Raw genomic sequence first — 23145 nt, 5'->3', positions numbered from 1 at the left:
AATTTAGATGTGACACCAAAGCACAAGCAACCAAAAATTAAATAACTAGAACTTAATCAAAAATAAAAACCACTGTGTGTCAAAGACACTACTAAATAAGAAAAAACATAAGATGGAAGAGAATACTGTACCTGCAAATCGTGTACCCGATAAGGATCTAGTATGCAGAATATGTAAAGAAACCCTGCACCTCAACAACAAAGACAGTCATTTCAATTAAAAATGGGCAGGACTTCCTAGGTGGCTCAGTGGTTAAGAATCTGCCTGCTAATGCAGGGGACATGGGTTTCATCCCTGCTCCAGGAAGATCCCGCATGCCTCAGAGAAACTAAGCCCGTGAGTCACAACTAATGAAGCTCACACACCTAGAGTCCATGCTCTGCAACACAAGACGCCATCACAATGAAAAGCTCGTGCACTACACCAGAGTAGCCCCCGCTCTCCACAACTGAAGCCCGCACATGCACAGCAATGAAGACCCAAAGCAGCCAAAAAAATAAAAATAAATTAAAAAAAAATAAAATAAAGACAATGTGGATTAGTGGTTGCCTAGGGCTAGAGGAAGGGGAATGGGAAATGACTGCTAATAGGTATGGGGTTTCTTTTTGGTGTGCTAACAGCATTCTGGAATTAGGCAGTGGTAACTCTTGCATAACCTTGTGAGGATTCTAAAAACCACTTAACTATATGCTTTAAAATGGTGAATTGTATGGTGTGTGAATTATTTCTCAACTTGAAAAAGGATGGGGGTCTTGTGCACAGCAGTGTCAAATACTGCAGTCAAGCCAGGCAAGGTAAGGCTTGGAGATAGCACAGGATCAGAGCATAGCAGTTATTGTCCACTCAACAGCCTTTCCTCTGTCATCAATCTCCCACCCCTGTTTAATGCCAATAATTCTGGCTGAATCCTAAGCAGATTCTGTGGTTCCCAGCCCTCTTGCCATGATTGGTTTAAGATTGGACAGATCTACTTCTACCCAAACAGACACAAGGTACTGAGGCACTTCCGGGAAATAATTCATTACCCTTTTTTTCTGGCCATGCCAAGCAGCATGCGGGATCTTAGCTCCCAATGGAAGTGCAGAGTCTTAACCGCTGGGCCGCTAAGGAAAGTTCCATAGAACCTTTTTTTTTCCAATTTATTTATTTATTAATTTTTCTCATGCTGGGTCTTAGTTGTAGCATGTGGACTTCTTAGTTGCAACATGCATGTGGGATCTAGTTCCCCAACCAGGGATTGAACCCACATCCCCAGGCCTCCTGCATTCGGAGCATGGAGTCTTATCCAGTGGACCAGGGATGTCCCTCCCATTCTTTTTTTGGCTGTGCTGGGTCTTCGTTGCTGCACCCCAGCTTTCTCTAGTTGTAATGAGTGAGGGGCTACTCACTGCAGTGGCTTCTCTGGTTGTGGAGCATGGGCTCTAGGTGTGTGGGCTTCAGTAGTTGCAGCACATGGGCTCAGCAGTTGTGGATCACAGGGTATAGAGTACAAGCTCAGTAGTTGTGGCACACAGGCTTAGTTGCTCTGCAGCATGTGGGATCTTCCTGGACCAGGGATCGAACCCATGTCCCCTGCATAGGCAGGTGGATTCTTACCCACTGTGCTACCAGGGAAGTCCCAATTCATTATTCTTAAGGAGAAAAAAAGAAACAATCTTCTGCCTCTGAACATTGGTGTCCACCTGAGATCTGGAGCAGGTGACTTGGAGGGCAAGGTGGGTGGACAACATTCCGAGGGCAGCAGAGCAGCAAACCACCTGGGTCCTTAGAACCACTCTACCTCAGAACTTCTCTTAGGGAGATACAGCCTCCTGTTTCAGCTATTTATTTATTTTTTTAAATTTTAACTTAAAGAGCTAAAGCAGCCTAACACAGGTTATTGGTGACTCTTCCCAAACGGGCTTGGAGAGACAGCTAAGGGGAAGGGAATCCATTTGTATATTAACTGTGATTATTTTTAGTTCAGGTCAGGACTGCCACTGATCAAGCTATTATGGCTGTCTTAAATGTCCTTACCAGGTTTTCACATTTGGTTTTCTGATCTTTAAGCCTAGGCACTCTCATCGTCCACAGGCAGTCAAATCAGCAAATATTACCAGGGAAGGAAATGAAAAAAACTCAAGCTCACCCTCCTCATCCTAATTTCTGGGTAACAGAAAAAGATGAGTATAACCTAAGCCAGTCACTTCACATCTGAAGCTGTTTCTTTGCTATCAAATGGGGGTAATACCTGCATATGATTGACCCAAAGATTAAAGGAGAGCATGTGCTCAAACTCCTAGCATGGTCCATAGCTCAACACGTCTCATCAATCTGAATTCTAACAAACACTGATGAGGTAACCCCTGCTGTGGCTTTCTCAAATCCTGCAACTTCTATGCAAATAACAAGTTGCCATACCCCTAATTCCTAACAGCTGTAACAGGCTCTGCTCTGGGAGACGACACCATCCCTGAATAAAAATTAACAACCTACATCCTACAACTATTTCAGCAATAATGGAGGCAAATGCCTGGAAATTGCCTCAGTGGGCAAATTTTACTTTATCCAAAAGGTGCCTCCTAACAGAAGTTGAACTCAGAAGTTATTTTTGACTGAAGTTGGAGGTTTGAACCAGGACTTTGCTACTCATTATATGTACACATAACCACTTCTCTTTAGATGTACACATAACCTTGAACAAGTTTCTTAATCTGAGCCGTTTCCTCATCGGTAAAAAAGGGTGTTAACACTTGCATTACACAATTGTCCCAAAACTGTAGATCAGAGGTAATACACAGAAAACTGATCGACAAAGAGCTTCACTGATATGAAAGCTGGACCTTTCTGACTAAAGGGATAAACAAACCAATGCAAAGTTTTTTTTAAAAAATAGCCTCCAATTTACTTTATTCCCCTCAAACAATAAAGATGACCTGTGAAAGCAAATTCAAATTTCAAGCATCAATTTATTACAAGTTCTATTTCCTAAGAGATAACTTCTTGCTATTTCTCTAGAGGAAAAGGGTTCTCCGCAGGGTCTCCAAGCTAAAGCAATCAGAAAAGTCCCCAGGCAGCGTCTCTGTTTTTGGAGCTAGAGCAGTTCACCAGCAAGGACAAGATTTTAATCAAGTCACAGAAGACTTGCAGGTCTGCTCAAGAGCAAGGTGACACCTGCCTTACACATCTTACGGCCAACTATATAGACACAGAGGCACTTTCTTTTCACACAAGGACTATATAGCTGTATCTATTAACTTGCTAATTTTACAGCGGTCTTAAATGTGAATGAAGCGGAAAGGCTCTTGTACTGTCAGCTGTCAGGCCAAAATCTCAGATCTACCAAATACCTACATTTAAAAATACACTTCAGGTAGTGCTGCATAACCAAGTACAGACACCACTTCGCTGCTCCCAGTCTCTCACCACCAGTCTACTGGGATCTCTCCCAACTCCACATAGCACTGTTCTACAAATGGACCGTAAAGACTGTACACAGAACCTCTACACCTCACACCAGAATATCCTGTCCCAAGAGACTTGGAGAAACCAGGCTCCCCCACTCCTGGGAAAAGATTAGAGGCAGCATTCCAAGCCAAACTGTATCCAGCTTTATTAAAGATACTTTTCATAAACAATCATGGTATTTCAGGCAGGACACGGGCAGACAATCGTTAACAGTATACAACAACTTTCAAACTCCCTTTTCCAATGGACTACCAAAATCAGAAAGCCACTATAAAACCCAATGAAGTCTTCATGTGATGCTCTGAATAGGGCAAGTTTAGAGTGAGGGTTGACATTTCACATTTAGCATGTTGTTTAACAACTTTTCACAAGCCGACCCTGACTTTCAGGAAATGGAAATGAAAATGGCAGAAGTATCAATCTGAAGATCCACAATCTAAAAAAGGAACCACTGCTCTTTTGAGGGAAGCCATCTCAATGGTGACACGGGAAAGTCCAGATTGCCTGACATACTAGTAACCAATCTTTGGGGGTCAGGTTCCAACAGGTCTCTGGGTTTAAGGGAGTCAAGTCTATGCTGAAGGTGGAGACGGAGAAGAGGACATAAAAACTAATTTTAGTTTCTCCATACCACAAGGCATTTGTGCCAAGGTGGCTACTGTGTCAACATCAAGGAATCCCTCCTTCCTGGGAACCAAGAGGAAGTCTCTCAAAACTAGACGGGAAAGGTGTTTTTCCCCCTTGTCAATCCAGCTTTGGAGACAAACTATTAGTGACATGTGCCCTTCCCCCAAAAAACAACAATGAAGTGTTCTGTGTGCTAACAACATAGCTTAAAAAAAAAAAGTAAAACAAAGTTCTGCATTTTTATAAAACTTGATAAAAAATAGTATTTCAAACTGTACAGTCACCAGAAGTACACAGTTATCAAAAATGCACACACTTCACTTGGCATCTCCAGCACCTTCAGCTTTCTGTGCCTAAAAGAAAAACAGACAGATTAATACAATATGCAGATTTGGAAACTATCCTCATTCATATATCATTTATAGCATTACTTTGCTCCCAGGCCGAAGTTCAGGTTTTAGGTACTTTAACACTGAGATTCTTTTGAAAATGACTTGGTAGGTAACTTTGCTAAGTCACTTTCCCTCTGGACCTTACTGTAAAATTGGGGAAAGGGGCACACCAGCATCACAAGATCTGAAGTTATTCCCAGCTTGAAAACTATGGTGTAGCATGAGTGTGATGCCCAACAACAGGACAAGGCTCTCATACCACAGCTCTCGTTATTGGATGGCAGACATTTTAAGAATCCAGATTAAACTCACAGAAAAAAAAACACAAGCAAATTCTGGACTAAAAGGCACACTAAGAGTAATGTAGATGCAAGAAAAAGACCATAAAAAAAAAAAAAAGGGGGCTTCCGAGGTGGCGCAGTGGTTAAGAATCCGCCTGCCAATGCAGAGGTCACGGGTTCGATCCCAGCTCCAGGAAGATCTCACATGCTGCGGAGCAACTAAGCCCGTGTGCCCAAAAAAAAATAAATAAATAAATAAATAAATAAAAAAAAAAAAAAAAAAAAAAGGCCATAAAAGCTTTTGGAATCAGTAACTGATTGAATGAGCACACTTAAAAAATGAAAATAGTTGTACCTGGTCTGTTTTGGCATCTCCATTTTCTGCAGGGTTATTCCCATCCTTGCCAGCATCAGCCTTCCCCTTTTTCCCTTTGGGTACCTTCTCTCCCTTCTAAAAAAGGGGGGAGGGGGGAAAAAAAGCTGTTTCTCTTCATTTCATATCCCCAGGATACAGTCTGCAAAGCTTTGCAAGGTAGGACTGTTTACTAAATATAAGATACACACATAAACTGTATACCCTCCCCCATTGATAAAAACAAGGCCAAACTGTGGTCTTCAATATACAAAATTTTTTATCTGAGTGTAAACAATAAAGTAAGACAGCTTAAACATTTGGGTGTTTAGTACCCAAGTGTGGAGTTTTCAGTAAATTGAAGATGGAGTTTTTGGTTAAGGGCCAGTCCTATTTGTCAAATCTCAACTTTGCATCAACAGATGAAGTTGTTATATAGCAGGTCTCCCTGTCAGCAACATGGGAAACCACTTAGGCTTTTATGTAAATGCTAGATGCATGTTTGTCTCACCATCCCGCTCACCTTTGCAGGGGCCTTTTTAGGCTTGGGCTCTGGCTTTGGAGGAGCGGGTTTCTTTTATTTGGGGGAGAGAAGGGAAGCAGAAAACATTAGTATAATAGACCAAAGAAAACAACCCACAACCAAACCACAGTACCACTGGCATATAAGTTTCTCCTATTTTATGAAGTTTGTGGTGGGCTTTGCATTAGAACTTCGTATCTTCAGAAACGCACTCAAATAACACTCAGAAGTGTCCCACTTTGGCTACAGCCATCACGATTTCAGAACCAGCAAATTCCAAATGGGCAGGAGTCCATTGCCGAGAAAGTCATTCAATACCAGCCACTGACCATAGTTCATGGGAAGCAAGGGGAATTGTTTTTCAATGCTTTTCAGTTTCAGGGAATAATCCGAAAATTTAAAAGCAGATACACTTACAGCAGATAACCTTGCAGATCTTCTCTGTGGCTATTCAAAAAAAAAATAAAGGAAGTTATGATAAGACAGTGGAATCACTTAAAAACAAAGTTTTGGAGCTAAACTGTTCTAGACTTTAGGAAGAAAAGAGAGCTTACTGAGGCAAATTCAAGACTGAGAATATGATTAATTACCACTAAAGAAGCCCAAGGCTTTGAGAGCCTCCAAAAGCATTGAGACTAAGACTTACTTCGTCCTTCACCTTGGCTTTATCTCCTTTAGCATCCCCTTCAGCCTATAAAAAACAAGCGAAAGCTAAGAAAGTTGCAGCTTCTGAAGCAATTCTTAATGATTCAGTAAAGTTAACAACGTCCTAAGGGAAAAAGAAAAAATCGAAGGGAATCTTGTACACAACTTTTCTAGGACATACAAATCGTCAGCTTGTAGCATCCCCAACTCCTATGCAAATCTCCGAAATGCTCAGAAAGCTCTAGGAATGCTTTTCTGCGTCAGCTGCACGCCCGATCTGGCTCAAAGCGCGCAGGGACGGTGGGTGTCGGAGCCCTAGCGGCCCCGGGAAGCGCGCGCAAAGCTGGAGCAAGGCGCGCGCAGCGCAGCCCGCGCCGCCGCGCCAGGCAGAAGCAACAGCTGCACAGGGAGCAAACAAACCCCTCCGGAGGCGGGGCCCGAGCGCCGTTGCCATGGCAGCCGTCGAGGGCGGGAGACTGGAGGCGCACGCAGCCTGCAGAACTCGTGGGCGGCAGCGGCGCGCACCGGCGCGAGTCTCGTGCGCGGGGGCCGTGGGCGGCGCGCGGGCGGAGGAGGGGCCACACGGCGAAGTCCCGCCCCTCGGGCGGAGGCCCCGCCCCCTCACGGCGGCGGTTTTTTGGCGGCAGCGCGTTCCCCCGCCCGCCGCCTTCCCGCCCTTTCGGGTTTGAATTGCCCGCCCGCGGGGAAGGGAGGGGGCCTAGCGATGGGGGGAGGGGGCGCGGGGCGGGCACGTCGAGCCCAAGGAGAGCAGGATAAACAGCCGCCAACATGGCTCCTCCCGCCGCGGCCGCCGCTCCTCCAATATGGCCTCTGGCGCCCGCGGGCAGCCGAGCCGCGCAGGGTTAGCCCGGGGCCGCCTGACACCACCTCGAGCCACTGCGCCGGGCGGCTGCGCCTGCTCCAGCTCGCCGCCGACTCGCGTGCCCCGAAGCCTGGGAAGCGGCGGCGGCAGCAGCACTGGTGGTGGTGGTGGTGGTGGCGGCGGTGGCGGCGGCGGCCCAGCGCCTGGGGCCCTCGCGCCACGTACCTTTCTCTTGGGCATGGTGGCGACGGCGGCGGCACGTACGCGCTGGACACGGGGATGCAGTGGCGCGTGGGCTTTCGCCGTTCCAGGGGTCGCTCTCGCCTCTTCCTCACACTGCTCGGGCTCCGGGGGGTTTATAAAGTTTTTATAGCGCTGGGAGCCCCGGACCGGTTAGAACCGGATTTCACCTCCCGCCGCCGCTCATTGGCCCAGCTGGGGTCACGTGGGCGGGGTTTAAACTCACCTCCTCTGGAGTGAGGAGGGGGGTATGGGGGGGGAGGGCGCGCGAGACGGCGGCGCGCCTAGGGGGTGGGGGCGCAGTGGGGGAGGCGCGCGTTGAAGGCAATAAATGGGCGGGGGGGGGGAGGGAGCTGCGAGTCGGCGGGCTCTGGGTTTCGGCTCCCGCCAAGAGCTGGCTTTTGCAAACTACTAAGTTCCTTCCACCTTATGCAACCGAGCTACCCACTTCTCCAAGCCATGCGACACTTAGGGCGCATCTCATCCGCTTTCCTTCCTGTTCCCGCTGGGGGCCCCAGAAGAAGGGTTTGCTAGGCCTGGCCGCACTGCCCTTCGCCGCCAGAGGCGGGAGGAAGCGCGCGGCTTGGAGGTACAGGCTGCTGTTGCCAGGGCCAAGACTGACGCTGAAGTGGGGAAAGAGCGGGGAAGCCAGCTTGGCGCAGCCGGACGTGCATCCTTTCAAGCTGCTACTCGGAGGAAGCCTTTCGTGCACCTCACCTGGAAGGCGGTCCACTCGAGGTGGGGTGGGGGTTCCAAGGGGAGACTTGACACGCAGAGGTGCCTTTTGGGTGCAGTGGGGCAGGTAGGAGCTGTCCTTTCAGCACCCGTTGCTCAGCCGCCTCCCCAAATACCAACGAAGCCCCCCAAAAGCCTGTCGGGTGGCTGGCTCCCTTAGGTCCTTGTATCCCTGGACCTCAGAACCCAGCCACCGAATGATGGAGAGTGGCCGCCAAGAAAGCCTACTAGCACTCCCCTCCCCCTAAGCTCCACCCGCCTCGGAGACATCAAGCTCAGCTGCCCCCACCCGACGCGGCCACCAAGCCTGGGCGCTGCAAACGCAGCTGGCGAAATCCCTCCTTCCACACTGGCAGGCTGGCTTCCTTTCACTTGCGCGAGGAAAAGGAGGGTGGAGGAAAGCGTCCGGGGATTAGGAAACAAGTAGAGGAACAGGTGTTGCGATGGCAAAAGGGCTCTTCCAGTGGCTGCCCCTGCCCCCAAAGCTAGGGATCCTGGAGGTAGCCAAGTGCACCTGAGGGAGGCAGACAATTGCTGCCGCAAAACATGGTCTTCTGCTGCACTGTTCGCAAACAAGTTTTACATCTAAGAAAGAATTTTAAAAATTCTATTTGACACCCAAGAGAACATAACACGATAAATATCCTCAAGTGGGGGTTGGCTCACAGGTGGGAGGACATTTAAATAGGTCTCACCTAGTTTCTTGAGGCAAGGGTTGAGCTGGTTTGTACAAATCACACCGGTAGAAAGCAATCACAATGAGTTCATATCAGCTATTTGCAGCCCCTGTTCCTGAGCAGCAGTGATCCCTCAGCCTCTTCTCCTTTCCACCCCTTACACTGCCTCCTGAGGCAGCCACTCCTCACCCCACCTCACTCTGTGTACCTTTCCCAGAATACAGGATCTTAGGCCAAAGAAAGATACCAGCCCCATTAATCACCCCTGCTGTACCCCAATCATATTAGGGAAAGTCAGACCCAGAAAGGAGACAGGACTCAACCATGCTCACAGGGCAGATTCCGTTTGCTGCCTCCAGCCCCTCATTCCCGCCTTAATTGTAGGGCTCTGTATTATAGCCACATAATTCATGCCTCCCTAATTAAGGCTGTCAACAGCCCCATTGTAAAGCTGGAAAATGTACAGCACCTGCTCTCCGGGAACCCTGTGCCAGGGATTGGTAGTGGGGAGTGCCAGGTGTGTGTGGGGGACTTGCCAAAGGGTGCATCGATTGGCTTCTCAATCGCAGTGTCTGGCATTTATGCTTGATACTGGGAGCAGGGATGATGGCCAAGGGGTCTCTTGTGCCAGGTATCCAGGCACAGGAAAGGAAGGGAGCAGACTGAAGTATAGGGAAGTTAGAGGTGTCAAAGAATATGCTCTTAGCACTGCTGCTTGCAAGACCCCACCTCTCCCCTAGAGGGAGGTGCTGGGGAAACAGTTTGCAGAAAGTAGAATGGGAAGACTATAAACAGAGTAGACTTTGGTTGGCATTACCTGCTGGTGCTTGCTGCTCTGGGGCACCTGAAGCACAGAGTTGCTCAGACAGACAGCTCTTCAAAGGCACTAATCCTCTCAGCAGCTCTGCAGTGAGGCCTGGCAGGGAGAGGTAAGGGAAAAGACACAGCCCTTGACTTGGCCCTCTTCTCCCTACTCGGCAACCTTGGCCCTCACAAGCTGAGACTCTGCCATGCTGAGGATAAATTGTCTCACGGCCTACTTAGGGGGCCAGGTCAAAAGCTGTGAAAAGCCTCAAAGGCTGTAGAGGTGGGAAGCAGAGTCTGAGATACTGAGGGCAGGAGGCAGTCAGTTGGGAGAAGTGCTTGTTTCTGTGCTCTTGGTCCTGATGTGATCCAAGGAAGGTGGCCTGTGCTGGATTAGATTCACCAGGGCCTATAGGCCCTTCTGTTACCCTGTAGCCATGGAGGGGGCCGGTCTCAATGGGGAGTGGAGCCTGGCCCCATGCCCTGCAAAAGGAGGAGAAAAGCTTGTGTGGGCTGAGTCGACAATAGGTAATTGGATTGTAATCACCCGCCTGGCTTCCGCACACCATTGGGGGCGCTAAGCCTTTGAGTGAGCAATCAGCACTGCGTGGTGGGAGGGGGTAGAGATTCAATAGCAAATCCCAGGTGGAGAGCCAAGGGGGGAGGAGCAGCAGATGGGCAAATTTTCTTTCTGTCTCTCTATTCCCTTCCTTGCCTAAATAACGCTGGCTGCCTCTTAGCTATTTACCAGCAGATCCAAGGTGGGGCCACATCTTTTGTGAAGACTAAGATGGATGGGTAAAGGGCTAAGGTTTTGGGGAGACCTCTTCCCCGAGACTCTATGCGTGGAAAAAGAAAGTGAAGCTGGGAGTACAGGTAGAGGTGGCAAAGATAGAAGAGCTGGGTCCCTCTGTTCTCCAAACCTATTCGTGATCAGAGCTGGGTTTAGTGTACTTGTCAGAGACTCTCACCCTCAATCCTCCCCAGGGGTACTGTCCCAGGCAGCCCGAAGATATCTATGGCCAGCAGACCTGGCCTCTTGGGGCTCCCTTGCCAAGCAAAGGAAACATAATTCGTCATCAGGAGGGAGGTACCTTTCACCAAGAAAAGGGGAGTGGGGCCCTGGAGGCAGAGGGCAGGGCAAAATGAAAGGAGGCCAGCCTCACTCAGGCTGATGCAGTGCCCAGACGTGCCAGCCAGTCAGCCCGCTTGAGTTCCAAGGCCTGCAGGAAGCCTTGGACCCGCTCTTCCCGTCTGGCTGAAAGTTTGTGCAAGCGTGTCCGTCGGAGCTGGGCGTCCCCACTGGCCTGGAGCCCCTCTTGCAGCAGCTGTTCTGTCACTGCAGCCTGGTCCCTCTCCAGCTGCTGCCTCTTCCGCTCCTCTGCATACATGTCTCGGGCCTTCTGCTAGAGAAAAGTGGGGATTGGGGTGGGGAGATCATTTTTAAGTGTGGGTGGAATTGGGATGGAGGTAGGGAGTGGGGCACAGGACAGGCCAAGTTAAGCGGAACAGTGGGGAGTTCGCACCAGATTTTAAAGGTTTGGGAGTAGGTGTGCAGTGGTGGTGCCCATGTTGTACAGGCAGGGCAGTGGCAGTTCTGGATCCACCTTGGTTTGTTTTGCGTGGGAGCTTCTCTATTTCTTGAAATTCTTCTCAGCTTTGCACTTGGACGGGAACCAGGCAAATGTGGGTCTGACTTCTGGTTCCCCCACCACATAGCTTTGTGGCTTTGGGCAAATCCTCACCTAACCTTATTTCTTCATCTGTAAAGTGGGGGTTGTGCCTACCTTGAAGAGTGGTTTTAAGGATTAGAGATAATATATGCAAAACCCCTCCAGCATATTAGCAGGCTCTCAAACAGAAACAGCAATTTTACAAGTTATTACTGCCTATCCTCTGATGCAAGGAAGGTTCTATTCCCGCCTGGGGCATATCCATTGGGTCATTTCCTTTGGTTTCCCAGGATGGCACACTCTAAGGGTGCCATCCTCCCAACTCGCTAAGATATCTTTCAGAGTTTGGATCCAGAACTGCCTCTCATATGGAGACCAGACTGAGTCGCCCAGCAAATGACCCTCCTATGAACATTCTGAGAAGCCAGGTTCAGCTTTGTTAAGCCACTTACTGCATTCTGCCTCCAGAATAGGCATTAGTGTCCATAGTCTAAATTTTCTGTTCGAAAATGAGCCCTTGAAGGCTCAGTAGAGCCTCAAGCTCCTGGAACCAGTTCTGACACCAGATAGGTTACTATATTCCTTGGCAGCACTTTTCATACCCCGTGTGTATCTTCAGACACACCACAGACTCCTAGAGGACAGAGGCTGTGGCTTTTCCTTTCTGGTACTTGGGGCACCCCGTACATGTGAAATGCTCAACAGGCTGACTGTATGATCCCAGGAGGACAAGGAGGATGCTCTTGGCAGTGGAGGGGGAAATCCTTTTGCTATGCCTACACTGATGCTCTCTGCTCCTGCCACTCTAACAGGCTGCAGAACCTTAGCACCAGAGTTCTTCTTCCCGAACCTATGTGTAAGAAAATCCTATTTTGCTGCTGACTTAGTATCCTATACCCTTGGTGTCCCTTACCACATTCTACCATGTACTGCGGTATCTGGGTACCTGTCTGTGTCCTACTCAACCTGTGAACATCTGGATTGCTTTGTTTTCATTCTTTAAGGAATATCTTACATGTACACAAGCATTTCATCTGTTGTCTCACTTGACCCTCACAATAGAGCTGGGGAGGTACTTTCTACCTGCTGGAGACAGACACAGAGGTTCAGAGTAGGGAAGTGGTTCACTAGGGTCTCTCAGCAATAAAGATTTACTGCATGAATAAAGATGACAAATGAAAAATCTGGAAAATCCCCCCTCTAGGCTCTTGAATGATCCAAGGCATTCAAGGGTACTCTTCTGCTATGATAATGAACTCACATGTGGAGCTATGAAGACTAAAACAAGCTTGAGAAGTTGCCGCTAAGGGTCTCCATCTTGCTAGAAGGGCTTCTTCTTCCTGGTCTTAGTCAAGAGGAACCCTGGGTCCTACATATAGGACTTTGCTGGAGGTGCAGAAGTTCACAAGATATAGTCACTGTAATCCATGTGCTTACAGGCTGAGAAGGACACAGAGATGTACTCAAATACCAGGATACAAGGTGGAACGTGGTAAGGGTCATCAGGGAGGTAAGAGAAAGGGCCATGCAGTCAGAGGAAAGAATCTGTGGTTGATGGTCAAGGGGCAATGAAATCTCACCGGCAGGCAGAATTGGAGCTGAGCTTTAACCAGTGGGGGAGATTCAGATAAAGGAAGAGTGTATGCGGGGAAGAGAATATCAGGCAAAGACTCATGAAATCAAAGAGTATGACCAGGTCATTGTGAGTCTGCCTGGAACATTGGGGTTTGAGAAGTTTCTGTCCAAAGGACTTGCTCACCTCTCTAAGCCCATTTCTTTATCTGCAAAATGGGAATGATAGTATCCATCTCACTGGGTGGTTTGAGGAAAAATGAGATAATGTACGCCCAATCTGGTGCCTGGCTATTAACAGCTAGCTATTCTTCTTTCACCACTGCTTGTGGCTAGGACTAAGTGGGCTAAGTTTTGGCCAAACAAAGGATAAAGGCACCCAGCCACAGAGGGAGGAAATGCAGAGCTGGTTAAAACTGCCCCATAAGGCTCAGGCTTTTTCCAAATGGCAGCCCTAGACTGAGTGCTGAGCAGGGAGGCTGCAGCCAGGCTCTGCCTCATTTGTCAGGAATCAGCGATCCACCATTAGGATGACAGAGTTAGGGGAGCTCATAAAGACCACCAGGCTCTAGACTTCTCACTGTACAGACAAGGACACCAAGGCCGAGGTGGGGAGGTACTTGGCCTAGGTCACACAGTGGGTTGAAGTTCCCTTGGTTTCTCCACTAAGGTGACCTGTTGAAAGATCTTTGGAAAATGTTTTGTGCCTCTGGATAAGCTGTACTTTCTAGGGGTGGAGCAGAAGTCCTCCGACCTCATTGGGGCATGGAGAAGATGCAGGTCTTGGGCTTCAAAATATTCATTAGCTAATGACAAGTCCTCCCATGACTCCCCATTTGCCACAATCAATATGCCCGGTCCGTAGCATGGCGGACGCATTTCTGAGGGTTGTTTGAGACAGCACCTCCTGCTGGAAACATGATGTTCTGACCGGCACCCAGAGTCTCCCCACCAAGGGAACTGTCCTGGGATGGGATGAGCAGGGAGCTAAGTGTCTGTGGTTTTTCTGGAGACAGATGAAGTTTGATGAAGACTCCAAAGACACACATGGTGAACGATACTGGCCACCGGCCTCTGAAAATGAACTCTGTTCCAGCACTGCACTCAATGCTTTTAGTGTATTAGCTTACTGAAGCCTTATCACAAACCTGTGAGGCAGGTATTATTATTATCATTACTCCTCTCATTTTACAGACGAGAAAAGTGATTCTCTGAAGGGTTAAGTAATCACCCAGTCAGTCACACAGCTAGTAGGCAGAGCCATGATTCAAAGTCAGGAATGTCTGAGACAATAGCTGAAGTTTTTAACGTCTCTTGAGAAGAAGATAGTGACTACTTGAAGAGCACTAGAAATAAAATGGGTGATTGATCCAGCCTGGTATTTAACCTCTGACAAATGCATCAAAGGAAGTTTAGTGGGAATATATATCTTCTTCCTCTATATCATTACAGAGTAGGTGGACCAAACACTTAATCCTCATCTCTGTCAATGACCCCCCCATGGACCTACCATCCACGCAGCTTGTAACTAAGGATCAGTGGCTCTGTACTGCTGCCCACCCTTCCCTGCCCTGATTTTCTATCTGTCCTACTGTGTCACAGTCAAGACTTCTTCCATTTGCCAAGCCTCCGTGCTCTAAGACTGATGCGTGACCACCTGGAAGCTGTCATGGTCCCTTCAGATACCAAGGTCTAGCCTCCAACAATTTGTAGCTGAGTCCCTGCTTCCATTAGCATCCTTCAGCTGCCCTCATCCCAGTGAGGTACTATAGGTCAAGAACTGACTGGTCAAGAACTATAGGTCAAGAACTGCTCTGGCTTCCTGCAGGGAATGGGGACATACTGGGGTGAGCTTAGAGATAGAGCAGCTCAGAATTTAACGATGAGAATTTGGGAGATGGGGCAAGAACACAGATGTGGAGGCAGAAAATCAAAGGGTATGGGAACAAGGAACTGTGAAGAGTCCAATTTGGTGATGATACAGGATACATATAACAGAGATATTAGAACGATCAGCTCCTTGGCCTGAGGCCAAACTGGCCAGGATGTTGTTAATCCGGATTGTATCCTTAGTGCTTCTGCTGAGGTGCTAAGATTTCTAGAAACAGAGTTTGAGGCTCCTGGGTAGGGGAAATCTGGCCAAAACCCCCAGAAGGTCTGCTGAAAAAGGGTTCAGGACAGTCAATATCTCTGTTATGACTTTGGTTTCCTCATTCTAAAAATGGGGGCAACTAAAAATAGTAGCTACCTTCTAGAACTACATAGAATCTACATTATTTTTTTTTTTTTTTTTTTTTTTTTTGGCACACGGGCTTAGTTGCTCCGCGGCATGTGGGATCTTCCTGGAGCTGGGATCGAACCCGTGACCTCTACATTGGCAGGCGGATTCTTAACCACTGCGCCACCTAGGAAGCCCCTAGAACTACATAGAATCTAAATAAAAGGATGTCAGACACGTGTAAGAACTCAATAAATGTTTGAACTTATGTTTCTTAGGTACCAAATGAAGCTCTTAATGGTTGTCCTCAAACATGTTCCACCCCATCCTAGGAAACAGCAGAACCATCCACTCAACTGCCCAGGCCAAAACCTAAATGTTTTAGTTCCTAATAACATTAATATTTGCACTCATTTGTTTTATCCTACAAGATGCATAAAAGTTTCAGAATTACATCAATAACATTACCACTAATAAACCTCTTAAATAATGTGTAAGTTTGCTTTCCAGTTTGTAATATCCTTAGGATAGATCCCACTAAAGATGTACAGTCAGAGAACTATGTTCAAGTAACTTGAATTAATCCCTTTCTCTGGGGGTTATATTATCAACTTAGTTTCATTTGTTTCTGTTTTAATGTTTATTTTTCCTCCATCTCACTCCAGTCAGCTCTCCCCTTCTCAACAGCTGCCACTCCACCTTGAAGCACATCCTCCCCCCTGGACTACTGCAGGAGTTTGGTCTCTGACTCCTGCCTTCTGAAAATCCTGAGTGATTTTTTACAAAATGTAAATCAGATCCTGTCACTCCCCTAATCAAAAGTCTTCAGATGTGTCACCATGGCCTACCAGGCCCTGAGTTATTAGAGGCCTGACTCCTACCCAGCCTCATCTCACATCCTTCTCCCTCATGCATGCTGGCCTCTTTCTTTGTTCTTCCAAGACCTAAACTTTATAACTTTAGTATCCTTGCTGCTCCCTATGCAGAGAATAATTCTTTTGCCCCGGATTTTTACCCATCTGGCTACTTCGCATATTTAATATCATGGCTTAAAAAAGACCTCCTTAGAGAGGCCTTCTTTGACTGCTTTATGCAGTACCTCTTGCTCTCTTCATTACTTTTTAGCACATCACTCTATTTTCTTCATTGCCTTGTTACAATCTGAAATTATCGTATATATTTGTTTACTTATCATCTATCTCCTCAAGTAAAAATATGAGCTCCATGAAGGTAGGGATCTTGTCTGGCCAACGAACTGCTTGAATTTCTTGTGCCTAATACTAACAGAGTGCCTGACTCAGACCAGGTACTCAATAATAGACATTTACGGAATGAGTGAAACTCGAGGCAATTCCTCTGATAGCCATGCAGGAAAGTATCTGAGAAACTTGAAATTACTAAAAGACTTCTGGCCAAATTAGAGACAAGAATATCCACACACAAAAGCTCATGCACCAAGATCCTCTGGGCTTCATGCAAGGCCAGTTTACTCCCACCTTACAGACATAACTCTAACAAGCTTGGTTGTCTGGTTTCCTTGCCTGAAGCTGATTTAAAACTGGAATTAGGAAGAGAAGGGAAGAAGGGATGCTGTCAAAATTAGCCATTGACCATATACAAGAAATCCCAAAGCCAAGTATTTTGGGGCCATCTAGCTTAGAGAAAGAGTGCCACCCTTCGAGGCCATCCTGCACAGTGAAGCACTTCAAGAGGGCAGTTACTAATATTATTGTTACCAGCATCATTAGAATTATTATTAGCAAGTGTCTGGGATATAGTAGGTGTTTCTGAAACATGCACAAGACATGTTTCAGAAAGTTTTCTATCAAAAAAGGATAAAAAAGGCAGAGCTCCCTTGCCTGCCCACTTGCATCTCTTACAAGCATCCTATATTAATAAATCTACTTCTTGCCTATCACACAAAAAAAAATAAAATAAAATAAAAAAAGGATAAAAAAAGTTTCAGTTCTTAAAGGGAGACTTGGTCATGTGGAAAAACCTGATATTCATTCCTCACTGACAGTGGATAATTGAGACTTTGCTGTTTTTCCTTTTACTAGAACTCAACTTCCTTTTTCAATTTCCTCATATTCTGAGACGCAATGGGCAAGCACATGACCAAACCTTCATGATTTGATTGACTTACTTCAGGAGTTCCGGACTTGGGATTCATGGAAAGATTTCAGGAATTATGTGAACCCCCAGAAGTAGTTTGTGTGTTTCAGTGACTAGTGTAATTCTACGCAAAATGCCATGTCTTGGAGTGATCTTTGCAATTTTCCTAGGGAGATGGTCTATGGCTTTCATTAGCCTCTCCAAGGAGTCCAAGATGCCAAGGGGACTGAGAAGCCCTAACTTACATCATTATTTCCTCCTGGCCATTATCTCTCCAGACTCAAGTTACCTTGCAAGTTACAGTTACTTTGCGCCTCTATTTCCATATCTGAAAAATGAGGACAGCAAGCCTGCTGGATTGTTGGAATGTTAAATAAAAAAACTTACATGAAAACACCAAAGTGCCTTAGTAGACCTTCAGTACGTTAGCTGCCACCACCACACACACTGCCTTTATTATTAACTATGAGTCCTAATCAGATGTAGGTGACCCTGCCTCCTAATGAAACCTGTTTCAAGATCTAGTGATCAAATTGAAAGCAGAACTTCAAGTCTTGGCAGAACATAGTTTTATACAACAGAAAGACAGTGCTATTTTGTTTTTAATCCCTCTGGAAGATCTTGGATTTTGTATACTTCCACTTCTACAATCTTTTATTAGGCTAATTCCTTCAGGGAATAATGGCCAAACTCTCTGAGAAGCCTTTCCCGGGTTTCCATGGTAAAGAGATTAAAGACATAACTTGAATCCCAGTTCTGTCTTTTATTGGTTACGTGTCCTTAACTAAATAATTTTTATTTACTCATTTGCATAAATGGGGCTAATAATACCTAGTTCATTGGGGTCTTGGGAACACTGAATGAGACAATGCACATGAACTGTTCACAGAGGCTGACACACAGCAAATACTCAGTAAGTGGTAGCTACTCGTTATCATTAACATGATTATTGGCAAGTGCCTGACATACAGAGTCGTGGGTGGTCAATCCTTTTCTTCCATCCCATCCAGTCAGGCCAGCCCTGAACTCTTACCTGAAGCATGCTATGGTTCATCTGAAACTGCAGGATGGCCTCACAGAGGTTCCAAAACGTGTATTCTGGCCACAGAACGGGCTGGAACACCAGGCAGGAGTGGGAGGTCTGGGAAAGGTGGAGAAGGAAGAGAGTATGGTTTAGTAACATGTTACTGGAACATTCCCTGCTCAGGCTCCAAGGAAAGAGCAGGCTGATCACACCCAGAGATGAGGTGGCACAGGCATCCTGAGCTGCAGCTGCTGCTGCCAGCCTGGATTCGCTCACTAATAGGGGGCGGGGTCATCTGAGGCAGTAAGATCACCTGCTTGTAGCAAGGCAGAACTAAAGCGAGACTAGATCAACATTTCCACCAGGATTTTTCTGAGAGCCAATTTTAGGACTATGAAATAACATCTGGATTATGTTATTGGCTCTTGGCCCTTAGAGGTCATCTGGGAGACACAGTGTCTGATAAAAGTTAGCAATGAACAAATGGTAGGTGCCACTGTTATTTTTAAGTAGCAGAGTATGGCACAATGGTTAAGTCATGGGCTCTGGGGCCAGACTGCCTGGCTTCGAATTCTGGCTCCATCATTTACCATCTATTTGACCTGAGGCAAGTTACTTAACTTCTCTGGGCCTCAGTGTCCTCAACTGTAAAATTGGGTATAAGAATACTTAACTTTTAGGGTACTGTGAAAATTTAACAAGATAACATACATAAAGCAAAGCACAAAGTTGGGTGAACTTTTAACAAGAATCACTGATATAAGACTCCCTTTTGGAACATTCTTGACAGCCACTGCTTGACACCTTTAGTGGTGAGGAATTCAGTGCCTCAAGGGGGATACCTTTAGCTGTCAGCTAGCTCATTAAGTTAAACCAATGTCACCTTCCTTGGAACTTCTACCAAGGTCTCAGGTCTTTTCTCTGGAACAACTTTACTTCTTCAAAGTGACATTCTTGCAAATATTTAAAGGCAAGATTAGAGTTGCCTGTTTTCTGTTCCCAAGGCTGTAATGACTTGTTCGGTTTGTCTTTGCCAACAAACTATAAGTTTTAAGATAGATAGCAGGGATCATTTCTAACTTGATTACTGCCATATTCCCAGCACAAAGGAGGAACTCAATATTTTTTTCCCAAAAGAGAATAAACTATCACCATGCTTCTCTTTTCCAGACCATTATCCTTCACTCATTCCTTATAAGACCTGAGTTTCAGATTCCTCACCATCCAGGCTGGCCTCTTCTGCTAAGTCCTCTAGTTTGCCAGCACAATCTCTTAAAACTCAGTGCCCAGAAGTAAACTCTCCAAACATAATCTGACCAACAGAGTGGGCCATAAAACCATAAATTACACATTATACTTCTTTCAATACAGTCAAACACTAAAAGTATCTTCCATACCTAAATCTTGTTAGTTCACTTTTAAGACTATGGTCCATTAAAATTTCTGGAACTCTACCATGTGAATTGCTTCCAAGCTGAGTCTCTCCCTCCAGCCTCTCCTTGAACAAGATTTCCCCCAGCCAAGTGCTACCCAAGGGCCAAATGAACACATGATGGAGATTTTCAAGCAAAGACAAACTTATTTGGATATGAGCTTTTAAAGAACTACCTACACTGGGATAACTGAGCTGAGAGGCAGTGGCAGGCCCTGAAGAAAGAGTCTGCATATAGTTTATATCCCTTGTAGACTGTGCTTGTGTGGATGCAGCCCTTTATTCTGAAGGTGAGAAATTAGTAAATACAAGGCAAGGTTCTAGCCCAGAGGTGCTGGGTTACACGACAGGTTACCAGGGCAGGAGCTTACGCTCAGGGACATAAGGCAGAAGTCCAGTTCCTTGAAGAGAGGTACGAGTAAAGCTTTCATCACAGCTGGATAGCCCTGATTTTTCCTCTGGGCACTTTAGACAGCAAGAACTACAAAGGCTCACAAAGCCAGGGACAGATGAGGAAATGACAGCAAAAGTTACCAGGCATAGCCTGGAGACATTTCTCTGGATTTTAGCTGCCCCTCTAATCTGTTTTGTGGGTGCAGTCACAGTTTTCAGTTTTGACACAAACAGAACAGTGGTTGGAAACGACCTACCTGCCAGAGGAGGAAGTCACTGAGCCTCACTTCTCCAGAAGTCCGTATCAAGATGTCAGGATGAGGAGAGTGGTTGGTATAGAGGCACTTATCAAGCAGAGACTCAGAGACATCGCTAAGGTGAGTGGGGAAGAGACAAAGATAAGCACACATCTCTTTTTGGATTATTCTCACGGTGAGCTTCCTTAACATAAAGCTTCTCAGTTTACAGAACACCGTCAAATACACTAGCCAATACTACCTGGTACATAGAAGGCCCTCAGCAAATGCTTGATAAATTACTGAATGGTTTCAATCCTCACAACTATGTAAGGTATTTCTATCCTCATTTTATAGGTAAGGAAACTGAAGCTAAGAGAAGATTAAAAACTTGCCCAAAGTCATTTAGTCGCAGGTCCAAAATCAGATGCACCCACCAGAATATGTGTTGTCCTTCACTTCAAACATCGTTTTTAAAATGCATACACCCTATGACCCCGCAATTTGATGAAATACTATGCAACTGTTTTTAGTAAAGATAAATCTAAATGCACTGATTTGGAAAGATGTCTAAGATGTAATATTAAATGGAAAAAAAAAAAGAGCAAGTTTCAGAAAAAATACAGTGGAAAATATACACACACACACTCAAACACTCACACACGTGAATAAATGTATATATAAACAAAGAGCAAAATCTAGAAAGGCATACACCTTACTATTAACAGCAGCTACCTCTGGAAGGCTGGGTAAGCAAAGAAGGGAAGACTATCTCTTTTTATTTTATATACTTTTGTTATTGTTTGAATTTATTATAGAGAACATTTTTAAAACCTTGAATTTAAGTCATATGGACCCTGAAACACTGCAAAAAATCTACTTTACTTAGGATTTGAAAAAACAGCAAAATGATCAGCCCTCTTGTGTTTGATAAGAGCTACTTTTCCAAGCAGACAGACATTCAGAAAGGAGATGGAATGAAGGAAAAATGGAGACTGGTAGCATTTATCTTAAGTTAAACTTTCCTGCCCGTGGAAAGGATGTTTGCAAGACTGGTATCTGGTGGTTCCAAGAACACTGTTTACCTATCCTACCAAGTTCCCAGGGGCAGAATTTAGAATCTCCAAGTGGTAACAGCTGCATCTTGTGAAGGGTCTTGAAGGCAAAATTTCTTGGTGGGAATATTCATCTGGGGGCATAGTCAAAAAAAGCAGAGAGACCTGCATGAGTGTTCAGAACAAGGATCTACACTTACTAGCTATGTGCCTTTGGGTAAGTTACTTCATCTCTCAGTCATTTTTTTGCAAAGCACAGAGGGAGCTTTATTTTCTGTACCATCATATGGGAAATAATATTCACTTATGACTGGGCAATAGGAAGGGCTCTGGTTCAGATTTCCCTGATAATCTGAGTCTTATCTTGACAGCATGATCTTAATTCTCTAATTAAGAATGTGAAACCTGGGAGCTCCCTGGTGGTCTAGTGGTTAGGATTCGGCACTTTCACTGCCGTGGCCTGGGTTCAATCCCTGGTGGGGGAACTGAGATGCTGTAAACCGAGTGGGGTAGCACCCCCGCCCCAAAAAAAGTGAAACCCTGTGCTATCAACAATTTCTCAGAGCTCTTATTTTTGAAATGGGCACATTTATCCTATCTACTTATAAGTTATGGTGAGAGTCAAATCAAACGAAATAACAGATTTGAGTGTAACTTGGGAACTATGAAGTGCTACATTTAAGTAAGAGGAACAAAGATTATTTCCAGACCCACCACCCCACATAACCCCTCTGAATTTCAAATGCTTTTTTTTTCTTTAAGCCGAGGTGTGCAGCATCAGGTTGCCCTGTGGGATCTTAATTCCCCAACCAGGGATCGAACCCTCATGCCCTGCAGTGGAAACACGTATGTATGTATTTTTAATATATTTTTTTGATGTGGACCATTTTTTTTAAGTCTTTATTGAATTTATTCCAATATTGCTTCTGTTTTATGTTTTGGTTTTTTTGGCTGCAAGGCACGTGGGATCTTAGCTCCCGACCAGGGAGTGAATCCACATCCCCTGCATTGGAAGGTGAAGTCCGTCTGTCCCCATCATCACCCCCCACCCCCGTGCTGGGTCTTAGTTGCGGTGCGTGGGCTTCTCTCTAGTTGTGGCACACTGGGCTCCAGAGTGCATGGGCTCTGTAGTTGTGGCACTCAGGCTTAGCTGCCCCACGGCATGTGGGATCTTAGTTCCCTGATGAGGAATTGAACCCACATCCCCTACATTGAAAGGCAGATTCTCAACCACTGGACCACCAGAGAAGTCCCTGGAAGGCGAAGTCTTAATCACTGGATCACCACAGAAGTCCCTGATAACTATTAGTTATCAAATTTTATTTTTATACTGTGTTGTTGTCCATTTCAACCTTCCTATAAGGCAGTCAGTATATCATATGAAAGAGAACACAGGCTCTGGAGCCAGGTTGGAAATCCTGGTCAACTATGTGAACTTGGAAAACTTATTTAACCTCACAGCAAAGTTCAATTTATAAGAACGGTACCTACCTTAAAGGGTCTGTCTAAGCATTACATGAAATGTACATGGAATACTTAGCAAGTGCTGGGCACTGAGTAAATGCTTAATAAACATGAGGAATTATTATTAACACTGTTGTTTTAAGAGGAAGACGGAGGCCTACAGAGGGTCAAGACCTGCTCAAGAGAGTTTATTAACTACCATTTATGCTAAACCTAATTCCTTCTTCTATAATTCGAGATTCAAAAAGCAACCTATTAATATGACTGCTAGAAAAAAATATATATCCAGGAAGAAAGGAAAATGAGGAATTGCATAGCAGTGATGAGAGAACAGAAAAATTCCAGTTATGGGAAGGGTAGAACCTTATTGTAATTAACTCACTGACTCTCTATTATAAACATGGATTTGTCCAAAAC

At 45.8% G+C, this 23145-nt stretch overlaps 2 protein-coding genes across 3 annotated transcripts in view; both read right to left on the bottom strand.

Moving 5' to 3' along the window:
• Positions 1–3567: 3567 nt before the first annotated feature.
• HMGN2 (high mobility group nucleosomal binding domain 2) lies at positions 3568–8562 on the bottom strand. The gene is made up of 6 exons (XM_057701056.1): positions 7316–8562; positions 6269–6313; positions 6040–6069; positions 5623–5673; positions 5103–5198; positions 3568–4427 (listed from the first exon to the last, which is right to left on the bottom strand). The coding sequence occupies exons 1-6, from the start codon at positions 7328–7330 to the stop codon at positions 4392–4394; spliced, it is 273 nt and encodes a 90-aa protein (XP_057557039.1). The 5' UTR covers positions 7331–8562; the 3' UTR covers positions 3568–4391.
• The window catches only part of DHDDS (dehydrodolichyl diphosphate synthase subunit), a 29888-nt gene continuing 12752 nt past the window's right edge, over positions 6010–23145 (bottom strand). Inside the window, exons 7-11 of one of the 2 annotated variants that reach the window (XR_009048329.1) lie at positions 20231–20345; positions 18158–18265; positions 9560–10949; positions 6269–6313; positions 6010–6069 (exon numbers count right to left, since the gene is read on the bottom strand). Coding sequence is in view for 1 of the 2 variants with exons in the window: in XM_057701039.1 (XP_057557022.1) it covers positions 10713–10952; positions 18158–18265; positions 20231–20345 (463 nt within the window). In the remaining variant the exon portion in view is untranslated. Of the gene's footprint in view, positions 6070–6268; positions 6314–8587; positions 10953–18157; positions 18266–20230; positions 20346–23145 lie in introns of those variants that run through there. The other variant, XM_057701039.1, reaches the window with a different exon arrangement.

This window comes from Hippopotamus amphibius, chromosome 1, assembly GCF_030028045.1.
Source record: "Hippopotamus amphibius kiboko isolate mHipAmp2 chromosome 1, mHipAmp2.hap2, whole genome shotgun sequence".
Taxonomy (NCBI): Eukaryota; Metazoa; Chordata; class Mammalia; order Artiodactyla; family Hippopotamidae; genus Hippopotamus; species Hippopotamus amphibius.
The sequence above is the reverse complement of the archived record's forward strand: the minus strand, read 5'-3'. Positions and strand labels throughout refer to the sequence as shown.